The sequence below is a fragment of the Platalea leucorodia genome (genome assembly GCF_965183815.1).
Source record: "Platalea leucorodia genome assembly, chromosome: 4".
Classification (NCBI taxonomy): Eukaryota; Metazoa; Chordata; class Aves; order Pelecaniformes; family Threskiornithidae; genus Platalea; species Platalea leucorodia.
In genome coordinates, this window is record NC_138826.1 from 88,197,976 (window position 1) to 88,212,720 (window position 14,745).

The 14,745-nt window shown below is 37.9% G+C and overlaps 1 protein-coding gene across 1 annotated transcript in view; it reads right to left on the minus strand.

Annotated features, from left to right (window-relative positions):
- Positions 1-2,166: 2,166 nt before the first annotated feature.
- Positions 2,167-14,745, minus strand: part of MYRFL (myelin regulatory factor like) — a gene marked incomplete at both ends in the record, with an annotated part of 45,866 nt that continues 33,287 nt past the window's right edge. The window contains 6 exons of the mRNA XM_082310212.1: positions 2,167-2,253; positions 2,347-2,421; positions 5,015-5,123; positions 7,133-7,207; positions 7,430-7,517; positions 10,300-10,374. Coding sequence (XP_082166338.1) covers positions 2,167-2,253; positions 2,347-2,421; positions 5,015-5,123; positions 7,133-7,207; positions 7,430-7,517; positions 10,300-10,374 — 509 coding nt within the window. The remainder of the gene's footprint in view (positions 2,254-2,346; positions 2,422-5,014; positions 5,124-7,132; positions 7,208-7,429; positions 7,518-10,299; positions 10,375-14,745) is intronic.

Consider the following 14,745-nt stretch of genomic DNA (forward strand, 5'->3'; position numbering starts at 1 on the left):
TGTCACAAAGGGACAGAAGTAATCTGATCCCCATTTAAAATGGCCAAAACACTACTGTTAATATGTCATCCCATTTACAAAAGTCTTTCAGCTCACTGTCATTCACAGCAGGAGCCTGAAGACTATTTATCACAGCTTTTTCAATGCCAAGTATTTAATTTCTGCCAGTTCCTCCCTAGCTTTTGCCAAGGTGGATTTTTTGTTACCTCGGACATGTTAGAACACAGCCTTCGTACAGCAGCTTGTCATCTTAAATCTGGATAAAACCTTCAAGAGTACCTTACTAAAAACATATGACAGGAGTAAAGAACCAGTTGAAAATTCTTGAATGGGCAGAGTAGTGTGTAATAAAATTACCACAAGCATTTTCACAAAGAAAATAGTTGCTATCCCACATTCATCTCACCCCAGACTCTAATCACAGGAAGTTTTTTGATGACAGGAAACACTTGGAGTTTATATTCTCCTACTGCAGAGCTCTGTGCCGCTGGGAGGAGTATTTCAACCCAGAACAGTGTGACGAAAACCAGGTGGGTCTAGAAATGTACAATTTTTGTTCAAAATGGACATGCATTTTTATTTGTTACTGGATGACACTTCTTAGGAATTACTCTCAAGTATGACCATAAAAAACTAAAGGCACAAACTTCTGTTGCTTTTGGATCCAGAGTTCTAAGTCCAGTTAGTCTCTGGGATATGACAGAACATGTGGTCTACACCATAACTACTTCCCAGGAAAAACAAAACTAAACTAAACCCTTATATGTTTAAGGTCAAAGTAGTGAGTCATTTAAGGCAAAAAAAACCCCGCAGACACTGCAGTTAACCCCAACTGAAGCAATACATCTAAAAAAAAAAATCAGTGAGAAGGTCATCCTTAAAGGAAATCCCAAAATAGTGACAAAAGAAATGCCAAACAAAAGCACAGAAACAAATTAAACTCTCCCATCGCATCATCAGGCAATAAATATACAGTTAAGACACACTGGTGTTTACAAAGACTGTGGTCAGCTCTTTTTTAGAGATTAATTTTTCTTCCTAACATTTCCCTTTCACTGCTAAATAAAGAATTTCATTCAGAGTAAGGTTGTTCACATGTAACTTTTATAATATAAATCTTTAGAAGCCTACAGTCTCTCCATTATATTTACTTTCTCTTCTCTACACAAAATGAATGATTTTTCTAAACATACCCCCCAACACTATTTATACTGCACTTGGTTATGACACCCATTTTCCTTCTGTCTGAGCAACTAATGTGAAATTTCATTCAAATAGCTTTACCTTAAAAATGTATTTCCTAAATACAAACAGAAAGATTTTTCCTATACAAATGTGTATCCACATCCATCTTAGAAAGCCATGCAGACAAGACATTATTCTTCTCAAATATTTCTCTTCTTTCATCACACTAGCACAAATCACAAACACCAAGAAGAAAATAACGTGAATTTAGGAGTAAATAGTTCATTCCTGCCGTACAGTTTAAAAAAAGAAAGGTAGCTGAAACATATCTCATTCAATCACATAATTGTAATGGCAATGCTGGTACTGCTTTCTGAAATGGAAATACTTACACACACTGTAGAATTGACGTGTTGTTCCCTAAGTTAACAGCACTTATTTTAGAGGGCATTTGCACAGTGCTACATTTCTTCCTCAAACATTTGTTTGGTTTTGGTTTTGTCAGGAAAAAATAGATTTATGTATGAATAAAGGGCAGCTGCTACTAAGAGAAGGTAAATGGCTATAGGACAGAAGCAGGTCTCCTGACTGCAAATAACATCATTGTATTGTCTCACTCTCTTCTGAAGACTGGAGTATATCCCAGTTCAGCAGAGCTTCTACCCATTTGTTCTTGCCTGCTATATGTACAATATCATATAACTTCACTATGATCAATGGGATTATTTATTTACACATCATATACTCCATTGCCTCATGTCCTTTTAGAAACAGTTCCTGGAAATGCAGAGCTACGGTCATTGTCAAACACTTTATTTTTCTCCTTTTTTTTTTTTTTAATTTAAAAGTGAAACAAACAAGACAGTGCCATACAACTCAGCAAGAGGTTTAAAAAAAATATCCAGGGCCATTCACAAGTCTTTTTTTGATATCAAGAGCTTCATTGTCTTTTCCCCAAAGAACAGAATGATCAGCAACATTTTAGTTACACTGCCGATAAAAATAGAAGTAGTAATCAGTAAAAAACATTCCAGCAAAATAAGGATCTGTCGAGCAGCCTGCAAAACCCTGCAGAAGAAAAATAAAGGAGATTCATACAGGATCTTCTCTCAGTTCAAATGCTATTTGTCTTTTGCTGTGTTGCCATTTGAAAAGGCTTACCGGTGCAGCTACACGGAAATAGTATGCGCTGTCATACAGTTTAGCTACCGGGAGAGTCCAAATATGCTGACGTCCCTGGATGATAAATGAGAGAGAGAGAGATTAGGTAACCTTATTTCACATTAAATTGAAGAGAAGGTTAGGCTCTGGAAACATTTCACTGACAAATGCAGTGCAAAGTAATTATGATAACAAGACTTGATAGCTATAGTCAGAGTATTTAAAGACAAAGTGCTGACTTTAAACCCTGCAAATGTGGGTTTGCTCTGATCAGCTCTGCCCAGGAACTGTCAGACATCTGGTTCCCAGCGACACTCAGCTGGCTCTGAATAACTGAACTCCCTCTCTAGTTTTCCAAGCAAATCCCACAATAAATAGGGATTGTTCCTGATGTGCCAGGTGGCCTGAGAGCTTTAAGGTGTGATAGTATCAAATGGCAATTCTGCTGATTTTGAAAGAGTAACTTTAGTAGTCCTCAGAAAGCAGTGAAAGTTCCTCTATATATTCTAAAGATATGAGAAGCATCTTCACTCAGTATTTCAAAAACAGACGCAGGCAAGATTTCATGCTATTTTTGATTGCAGTGTCCTGCTATGTACAAATGAAATAATATATTTTGTATCTTATGCTACACTGAATAAAATAAAATTCAGTTCTCATCTCTTTTTGACCTAATGATCCATGGTAACTTTTATTTCATCAGTTTCTACTGTCTCAACTCCTTCGTCTTTCCCTCCTCCCTTCACTTTCTGACACATTGTCTCTGTTGGAGATTATATGTTCACATGATACAACTTATGTGAGACTGCCGAGTCCAAATCATTGCTGTCCTGCCCTTTGGTAGGGAATAAGCCTTCCAGTCCCAACGAAAATCCTCATGAAAAAAACTTTTCAACTAGGCAGCATTTCTATTCCGAGTCACATCAAACCTGAATGCTCACTGCTGCTGGAGGCTTGTTAGCTTTAGCCTTTTGATGTGGATTTCAGGTTGACACAGGAAATCTCTTTGACCAGTTTTGGCAGTAAGCTTCAAGGATATTTCTGCATTGCGAAACTCTCTGGGTCTGACTTAATTTCAATTCTGTTGGAATTACGGCAGACAGGTGAAAACTTGGACAATTTTGGCTTTCTGATGGCTTTGCAGCAGCTTCAGAGAAGCCTGTAAATTTTTGCAAAGATATTTGAAAAGTTGATCAGAAAGTCAGCTTAAGGGTGGGGGTATCCCAACTGCTATAATTTGACAAAACACCAAAAAAGTAATTTAAAACCAATTAAGAACATACCACGTATCGCACCGTAGATCAGAAATCTAAAGACAACTCTGAAATGACTTCCAACTTCAGGGAGGTTTCTCCTACAATGTGTTTAGAAATGCCGCTATCCTTGCTTCTGCTTTTCCTACTGTTTTAGCCAGAATAAACATTTCCAAGCAATGTGGACAAATCTAGGCTTTGAAAGAGTCTTCTAATTCCAGCTCATTTGGAGGGAGTTTAAGGCCTTCATCAATTTACTGGAGATGATCAAAAGTTTGCAAGATCTGGTCTCTAAATATTTTTTTACTGGGAAAAGCTAACATGTTTTAACAGCTTTTATTCCCATTGAGGCAATCCAGAGAACGACATGTAAACAACTCTTGCTTTTACAGTGAAGAACTTTCCCTAGAGAGATTTATTGGTAAACTACTCTTCACACAGAAATAAAGAGGAATAATACCATTGTTTCCAGTGAATTCAAGACTTAAAAACTGGAATTCACTACCCACAAGACAATAATGGAAATAGTAGAGTAGGTGAGAGTTTGGAGGACTGTCTTCTAAGGCCCTGGGTGAAAAGTACTCCTATTTCTTAAGTATCTCTGGAGATATACAGAGTTGTAGTGGTGAGTTAGGCTGAAGTAGAACCAAAACTGTCCTTGTAGAGAGTCACTAGATAGATTTTTATAAAATTCAGCAGAAAACTGGCTCCTACAGAAAGGTTGCATCTCATTATGGTCATGCCAAAGGCCAGCTATGACTGGCAGACTCAAAGTACCATTTGGATTTCTACTACCTTAATCAAGATCAGAATTTTGCAGACGTTAATTTTATAAGTCAGGTTCTAATGGACTATTTCTTTTTTCCAAGTGCCCACAAATACACTATTAACAAGGCCAAGGTGACTAGCTGGCATAAGCTATCCTCCTTTCCACAATCTGGAGCTGAAGATCTTCATGATCTCTTTTATCTCTTCATTCATGCCTTACAAACAGTGGTGTATAAGGCTATTCAGCAGAACTAGGTATTATAACAAGTTTTTTCCACCTTCCATATCACCCTCTACTCCAGAATGCATCCACACAACATTGTTTGAATCAAGACCGTCATTCGAGGGATCATAACATCTTACTTATGAGACTCTGATGCTTTTATGAAAAGCACACAGAGCCAATAGAAGGGAACACCATTCTGGAGAGCAAGGGGAGGTTAAAACTAATCACAAATTATTTCAGCACTGTATGGCTTCAACCGCCAAAACTATCAGAAAAATTAACATTTTTTTCCTACATAAAGTTCAATTTTATTTTCAGTTTTGCACAGTACCTTTAACGAGAGAGATGAAAAAAGAGCCATGTGCTGGGCAGTATAGAAAAATGATCCTCATAAGCCAGAGTATTGCTGCAAAAATCTTACCTGTGTGGTTTCTAGGAAATCCTTCCTACTGTTTTGGCTTGAAGAATAATGGGAGCAATAATTTCCAAATGTGACTTTGCAGAGAAATATTATTAATGGTTCTGTGGTGCTTCAAGAAACAGAGAAAAATAAGGATCTATCTGATTGCTCTTAAGTAGGAGAATCATACATATAAATACAAAATACATACAAGGCAAAAAAAAGTCCGAAGAACTGCGTTGTGGAGAAATAAAGCAGAAGAGCTTACTTCACTGGTTGATATGAAAGAGATAAACCTAAGCCACCAACCTCTAATCTCATCCCATTCCCTCCCATGAATAGAGGGTGTTTTACATTTGGAAAGCTGGGTGGTCTTTACAGTTGTTAAGATAAATCTAGAAATGTATACTAAACATCCTCAAACTTCACGCATATTCATACCAGAAGCTATTGTATATGACTTTTTATACAAATTAATGGTCATGATATGCTTGAGTTGCTTACATCATGCATAGGCATAACATACCTGTGCCAGAGGGTATCCGGGCATCTAAACACATCATCAATTTTATGGAAGACAAACCCATAATATGACTTAAAACAGGGACCCATATAAATAACTCCCATTTGCTACTGTACACATGCATATATATCATTAAAAAGAAGTAAAAATATCCCAGACTTTGTCTGGGAAAGCAGTGGTAAACAGAATTTCATTCAGCAAAGACCCTGTGGTCGTATCTTCTCCAAATTACCCCTAGAGAGAGTTTGCAGCACTTCCTAGCTTACCAGATGGCTTTTCTGAGAAGAGTATAAACAAACAAAAATGCCTTGGAGATCCAAAGAAACTCAGATATGGCAATGGCTAGCAGAAAAAATTAAAGCAGAAGGTGGCGAAAAGGTGACATCAATATTTACAGTTTATGCTATGGGGAGCAATGAAGCACCCCCAGCAAAATGTGCTTTCACAACCTCAATGAAGTATTTAAGAAACATCAGGTTTAAAGCATATAATTCATATACGGCAGATTCTCGTTCCTACACAGGCTGTCACTAGTGTGTGTTGGTTTCATTTGATTTTATTCAGTAGGCATAAAAGTTTTCCAAACTTTTGAAGTAGCTACAGTGTCTCACAATATTTGGACACTGCAATAATCCAAATATGCTTGGGTTTCCTTAAGCATTTTGGGTTTTGCCAAGTTCGCGGCTTTGTTTAGTGAAAGTTTAGTGAAAGTTCACTGCCACAGTGAAACTCGGAGTATGATGTATTAATCCCTACGTGGGAGGGTTGCATTATTAGTTTATAATGGCATACACTTAAAAGACAGATTTTCAGTTGCTGTAGAAAACAAGCAGGCACTTCAGGAGTACTGTTATATTTCCTCTTATCTGAAAAAGGCGGATGTTTACAAGGATAATATTCAAGATCAAAAGATTGGACCTAAAGCCCATAACTTCACAGAGCCCTTTCTTGGAGAGACTGGAGTCATGAAGTGTCATCAAGCAGAGCGTTTGGCAGCTGTTCTGACTATCGCTGGCCTTCTCAGAGAACCCCAAAAGAAAGGACTTGTTACTTCTGGGAGAATGCAATGGAGCTAGACTTTTATTTGAGGAGAAAATATCTGCTGAGAGGAATAAGTTTGGTGCTTATTCGTGCTGTAAGTCACAATTTTATGCATTACCAGAGGCTCCTGCACAAAAATCCTCTTTTACAGTGCTTGGCACAACAGGCTAAAAAAGGTGTTCTCCAGAGTTACTTATATATATCTATATATATTCCTAATAATATTTCTTTACAGCAAAAAAACTCAAATCCCTAGTCTACAGGCCACAATCCTGCTAATATATGCACACATGTCTGCTCAAATGATTATTAAATTGAACCTTAAGACTACCGAGCTTTAATATCTGCATTAACGGGTGAAATAGTCATTGGGCTGAGAGCGGTATTGGGCGTATGCTACCGCAAAGGATCTACCCAAAGGTCTACATTAAAAACTTAGTTGTGCATAGATTTGTCCCACTCATCTGAGTAGGGACAAATTAGTGTCACAAGAGAAATTAGGCAAGAATTACTGTAAAAAAAAAAAAAATGAACCACTGTCTTGTTATGTATGTATTATCTTTAAGTGTACTTACTTTATTTCCAGTGAGATTTCTACATCCATAGGTGTATATTTGTTAACAGGAATAACATAGCTGTAATTTCCAGTCCTGAAAAAGGTGGCATTAATGCACATAAGATTTTGAGATAGGTAGTATCTTTGCAAAAACATGGAAATTGCATTTAAATTTAAAAAGAAAAAATGTGAAAAGGTAGAAAAAATTCCTGCACACCATAGGAAATAACTGTGAGAAGGAACCAGCCAAGTAGCCATGTCACATTAATGGTATGCTATTCCACCATAATAAAGCATAATAAAACAATTTACCTACCCGCACTGTAGATTTTTACTACAATAGTGATTGTCAATGCTTTGCTGAGTTTCCAAAATCTGTATGGAACTGATTGTTGTATCAATCCCTAAAAATATTAAGAATAATGTTTTCTTCTTGATTATTTCAGAAATCTTAGATAAAAGCATAATAAAATTGCAGTTAATACAGTGGCATCTACTCCCTTGCTTGCCACTACAGGAGCTGCTGCAGGTCTAAACTGGCCCTCAGTAAAAAGCCTTTGGTTGATTACCTTCATTCTGCCATTACAAGGAAGATAAGATCTTGTTCGATTTACAAGGGCAAATATCCTGGGCAGGCACCTAATATTGTAACGTTTTATTTTGGGTAGACATTGAAGGCTATTTTGATGGTAGTCCAAGTAGGATACAAATTTGCCAATGTTCATTTTGATGTACTAGAAGCCACGCTCATGCAGGTAACCATTAATTTGAAAAACATTATCTTTGCTGAGAGAAATAATTTGGAATGCAACAAAACTTGTTTCTAATCCTATGTGCAGTAAAACTACCTAACTCTAATGAATATTATAATTTAGTCATAAAACACCGCCTTGAACTTACAAGAACTTAGAGTTTTGTAATATTCTACATATACAAATATCAGGAAATATGAATCAAAATATGCTCAGCTAACCGAAAATATATACGCACTTTGATCCTAAGTAACCTGTGGCAATAGGAGCAACTAAAACCAGCAGTACCAGGATACTATATCGATACCTTCTGAACACTTACATCCTGAACTTGGAGGAAGTTTGCAGTCTGAGGAAGGGGAATATGGAGTAAAAACTCTACAAATATTTGTATTTTAGGATTAGTTCAACATCCTATGTATAAACAGATGTATATACATTATATTTATACATACGCACATGTAAAATATATTTCAGGGAAGCACGCAATGCAGTTAGATATCTAGACACTAGTAACTGAAAAACTAGTTTCTGGGGAAAAAAACAAGCTCACACCGTAGCTGGTGTACTGATTACCAGGAAAGATGAGGAAACTAACTGGTTACCAGTGTGATTACGTCCCTAACCTGGCTTCCCCCTTTTGCTACAGGCTTCCTATGATTCCTTGGGCCAGCATCTCTGTGCCATGCAGGTGTTTTCTAAGGTGGCCAGTTATGGTGAGATGAAGAGTATAGCTATGACGGTGTGGCTCTTCCCTGAGGCAGATTAACCCTGGGGAGAGTTAGGCAGCAAGAACCAGTGTGCTAACACAGCAGCACAGCTTCTGCTTTCACAGCTGGCCTAGCAATCACTGCACTGAGCTGCATCCTGAAAAGCTTCTTTGTTCTGGATGCATCTACAGCATCCAATCAGTGCAGGTCCATAGTTAGGACCTGCAGCATCTCAGACCCCTAAACCAGCCCACTTCAGTCTGAACTGTGGAGGGCTCTCCAACAGAAGGAGCCAAACAGGTTTAATCCCCCCAAGTGGACCTAGGCTCACACTGCCAATGGTTTGGGGAAGGCCTAGGTGTGGAGGGAGTATGTGAGCCATCAGCAGATAGCCAGGCTCCAGCTGTTGCCTACAGCATCAAGCTGCAGATTTTATGTCTTGCAACGTGGTGCAGAAAGCATAAGGAGGACCTGGTTCAGGAGGCCCAAGCCTTCTCTTCACGTTGCACTGTGAATACTGGTTTTGCATTTCTGTTGTTCTACAGCAACAGTTCCCTACTTTGCAAAGAAACTTGATGATTACAGGCTGACCTGTGCTCTGATTATAAAACATCTGTGTGGTAGTATATACTTTCAGCATGCAAATATCTGCATGTATGCTCAAGTGACAGAGGGAAATTGAGCATGTGTGTCTCAAAGACCTAGCACAGATGAATATTTTCCTGTGACACAGCATCTCATTACAACATGTGTAATAGTAATGCCACAGAGGCTCTTTTCTGAGGTGTGTAGCCATGTAAAAAATCAGGAGGAGAATGATTTTTCCCAGATCATCCCACAGGGGCATACCCAGGCAACAAGCAGAACCTGTGTTCTATTGCCCACGTGGCCCCGGGTAGCAACTTGCTTTAAGTGCATGCCAGTGTATAGATGTTTTATCATCCAAATATTGCCTAATCTTTTATCAAACATTTATGAAAAACCCAAACCTTAAAAAAGAGCATCCACATAAACAGAAAAGACAAGGCATAATCCTGCTCATATTGAATGAATGTCAGAGCATGCCGCTATAACATGAGTAATCAGCAGATACTCATCTTCACAGAAAGGAGTCAGTATTTTCAGCCCAGACTGGCTCTGACAGCAGCACGCAGTCACTAAAAGGAGAGCCTGAAATCAAGCCAAATGTCCTGTGTTGAAGAACTTCATCTCCACTGATGCAGGCAGTGTCAGGATCCTAAGGTAGAGATGGCCCCTTTCAGCAGATGACGTTTTTAATCCGAGAGGTCAACTGGGCCAAACCCCAAACATTTCCTTTACCCTGTATCACGTATTTCCTGCACACAAATACCACACTCATACGCTTAAGCGTTTTGCTGGATAAGGGCTAGCAGTGTTGAGCACCTCACAAGATTTCAGCCCCTGTCAAGGAAAATATCATTTCTCATTTTATTGCACCTGAAGCGACATCTAAGAACTCTCTAGAGAGAGCAGCCAGAATGTCTATAAAAATCTAATGAAGATGTAAGAATAAATTTCAATGACAAGAAAATTGTAATGAATCACAGGTATTTAATAGATTCCTAAGTGCTAATTCTCTGTAATGACCAGTTATAAATGAAACTTCTCTAAATTCCAGAAGCAGAATTCCAACCCTAAAGGTAGCTCTTCAAAGTTATACAATTATACATTTCAATAGTTTTTAAAAAAAATATGGGACTTACAGTCATTTCCAAGATCAGGTCTTCCGTTAGGTTTTTTGACTGCATCTCCTTCAGGTAACATGTTCCTTTTGTTTCCTGTGAAAAAATGTATGTACAAACGTCCCCAAGTTAGCCCAGCACAGTTGTAACAGTAAAATATGAATACAACACCAGAAGATGTTTTATTAATTATGTCTTGGGTAAAGGCATGCATAACCAACAAGAGAAACCTTGAAAATACGAAGCACCTCTATTCAGAAGAAGATACATGCAGTCAAAAGAAGTTTGTAGCTAACAAGAAATAAGCTTTTCAAATTCTACAGGGTATCTAAAACATCTCAAAAATAACCTAATAGAAAAGATTTCATCCCACACACAGAATATCACCAATTGTTATAATTAAGAGAGAGGCAAAGTGAAAGTCAACATCCAGTCAGGCACTTCAGCACAAATCTGATCATAAAGCCACATCTTTCTTATTCGTGAGAAAATTAATAAACAGGCATCTGCCACGCAAACATAGGCCAGGGGAATAACTTAGCTTTTTGAATGTGAGTTGTAAGACACTGAGGACTGACCCAAGCGAGACACAGTATTTCAGAGAGAGAAGGACCAAATTAAAGAAACTAATACACAGCTCTAACAACATGATCACCATGTTCACTGATGTCACCTCTGTAATTTCAAACATTGAACTAGGCTGAGAAATGTAAGCTGCTGATTTTTTTTTTTTTTTACTCTATTCATTTTCTCTTTAAAAGATCATCAAAAGATCTTTTGAATAATCATCATATTGTACAACCTGGGAAAGGCAAAAGGCCCTTCAAGCCTATAGGAAATGGTTTAAAGCTATTCCTGTGCTTTTACACTGCCAGCCAAGAATCTGTCCAGAGACATGTTACCAATAAACTGGCACTGAGAAACGTTGATCTTGCCTAAACTAACATGCTTCATCAAATACCATTTAATCTTGGAAAAAACGGAATCATGTGTTTCTAGAATACCAAAATGCTCCATTCCCACGTTTTCCAAAGGAAACATTCTGATTTCAAAATGACTGTTTAGAACAGAAGTCACTGCTTCATTGTATAAATATTTATTTTACAACAGGAAAGATCAAAATTCATTATTTCACTGAGATTGAAACAAGAAAGCTGGATTGACCTTACTGTTTTATTATTAATTCCGTATTTTGGTTTTCATTTCACTATTGGGAAATATGAAAATTCAGGCTTTCCTCATATGCTAGTAGGTGACTGAAAGCGTGGGACAACATTAACAACTGGAACCTGAGGACCCAGAAGCAACGTAATACAAAATCATCTCTGGGATTTCCACCATTTCTGTGTTTTGATATGAATCTGTGATACTGCTGCTAGTTATTCCTTGAATCCATTTTTTGTTTACTTGCTCATCATACAGATTTGCCAGTTCTGCCAACTTAGGTGGTAACCGTTGCATTTAGTAGTCATCTGCTGTCCTGTTTCTTTATACTGTGATTGACTGCCACACACCTACAAAAATGGCTACTGAACACATGCAATCAGTTATACATGTACAGTAGGTCTTGAGGTTGAGGCAGATCTAAAAAATACATATTCATTCTCCCATTCTTCCTTTTAATTTACAAACTAATTGTCACATCCTCCTTTCACTTTCTTCTCTTTTCTCTTAATAGTCTAGGTATGCTAGCAATGCATTAAACGTTCCCTGCCTTTTTCCATTTTCATTAACAGAGAACTGTTCTGTAGGAAAACCTATATCCCCTGGTAAAGGTAAAATATTGCTCACTGAAAGAAAGATGTTCTCCCTGTAGATACAATACTTCAGCTATGCAAGTGTTGGCAGGAATATTTATTACATACTCTGAATTACTAAGCGTTGAATACTGTGATTCTTTGACAGATGACGGAAGAAAGCATTAAGAGGGTATCAGGAATTTGTATAAAAACTAGGATGAAGACAGATTTACTTCACCAAGATTTCAACTATTTAAAGCGAGTCAGTAATCAGTATAGAAAATTATTTTTACTTGGTTTTTTAGTCTTCATAAAATTACTATTTCATTGTCCTTTAAGCTGATGCAATCCAAATGAAATGTAGAAAACAGGACCCTAAACTTATTTTTATTTGGAGCTCAAGTTGCCAATTGAGAACACCAGGAACCACCAAAAACCACTGTAGCAGCCTTCAATAAATTGTGGTAAACTTCCACTCTGTCACATGTGGTAACTCTGAGGGCTTTCTCAAAGGCCCATGTGGGGTGTGAAGATCCATTTCAATAACAAATATAAAAGTACAAGCATGACCAGAGTGTAATGAGGACAAGCATTATCTTCAGATAAGATTCAGATAAACTCGATAAACTCATCCAATAGATTTGGCATCCTTTTTTTCCCCCTCAAGCACTTTCTGGTTTTAATTCACATGAGTTGTAACATTCTATAAGCAGCATGGAAAAAAACCTGCTGATTATTTCTTGTGGTAGTACCTTGCTATGAATCCGTTAACTACCATCTGAAGGCAATAAATGAAAATGCATGAGGTTGACCAAACTCTGGCAGGGACCCTCACCAAGCTTTTATTGTGAGAGGAGAGAAATCAGGGAGAAACAACACTCTAAGAGAAAGTAGGGACAGCCCCTGGTTACCAGTGACACTTAACACGACGGGGGCAAGCAATGAGAACTAATGGCATGGAAGCAGAGAGCAGAAAAGGCCCATATGCTGAGGGGTATTCACGCTCCTCCTTTCCACCGAAATCAACAGGAGTTCGAAATTCAAAATCCTTCAGAGAAACCAGTTCTTAAAACAAATAAAGCATGAGGAAAAAGGCCACATGAAGCTAGACTACCTAAAGATGTGCTGAACTTCTGTTTAATACATTCTCTCTTGCTTATGAATGCTTTTGTTTCTACTTCAACACTCCTAACAGCCTTCTCAGCAGATCTGAGATGCAAGGGATTAGGATCTACGCTGGATGCTCTCAGTAGTAGCCTGCACCCACAGAATTCAGGTATCACACAGTGGAGCAGTAAAAGTTCTGTTAAATATGAACTCCTAAATTAGCATTTAATTCAACTGTAATGTCAAATACTTTTATCTTTCCATGAATCAGACTAATCAGCTGATTCTAAAATATCCACTGTTTATCTTGATTATTCCCCATATTTAACTCTTAGCTTTTTGTTCTGAAAACATTTTCCTTTTCATTTATCTTGGCTACAGCTACATTAAGCAGCTTGTTGGTTTTCCTTCTGTTTGGATTTCATATTGACATTGTTACCTTCCATCTGGGGATATGTTCAGCTTCATTAAACTTGTGCAGATCTGAAATCTTTCAGTAGCTTGTGTACTGTGCAGATTTTTCACTCTTGGATCCACACTTAATGCTATTTGGAGCATAAGACCTTGAGAAGGTAATGCTTTGTGTTTATTCTTATCTTCTCCTTCCACCTAATATCAAAAGCAGCCAGCTGGGGAGAGAAGGTTTTCATATTTCATTCTCTTCTGTCTACAGCTCCCTCATTTGTAAATGAGATTAATGTCTTTTTAATTAAGCAACACTCTTTCAGGCTTCAGAGAAATACAAATCACTTAGGTATGACCTCTGGAAAGCACTCTATTGAGCTATACCTGCCACAGGGCTTACTGCAGCACTAATCACAAGAATTACAAGGACCACTTACATGCAGCTTGTCTGCAGACAACAGCTCTTTGCAGTATAAAGAATGGCCAGTGGGTGAATCCCACTGAAACATTTTGTGTGGTGAGAGTGTCACAGCAATTGGCAATGCCTGCCCTGGTAGACATTTGTACTTCAGAGGCTCAACTGCATTCATCCCCGATTGCACCTCAACTTGTCAACGGTGGTTGGTGCAAGAACTGTTCCCAAGGCCAAGAAAGGAAGAGTGTGAATGCTGGGTTTAGTAATACTAACACATGCTTCTAGACACTGACAATGTTAAGGTCTGGGAAAGAGGAATACGGATTCCAACAACTTGTACATATCTTTATGTATAAAATCTTTCTTATAGATATTATGAAAGTTGTAAACAATACACCTACTCATATTACACACATAACATCTGGCAGACAATATCTGAAAGAGAATTCATTCCAGTAAAAGTAATTTATTTCATAGAGCTCTGCCTTCAAATAATATTTCTCTACTCAAAAACCCTGCCTGAATGAGCAGCTTTAATTCTAAGTTTTTTGTTTTCTGGCAATTAAATTTCTGTCTCTGCCCACAGAAAAGATGTAGTATCACCACACTGTGACACCGTTAAGTGTTTTGGGTTTTTTTACATCTGTTAATTCACCCTCTACTACCCCCAATCAACTCCTGGCCAACTGTAGCCAAAGGTTAATTAAAAGGATTAGTGACTTTCTGGTTCACATGAAATCATATACCATGAATGGCCAGGAAGAAGAGTGACACCTAAAAAAAACATTTTGGGACCCAGAA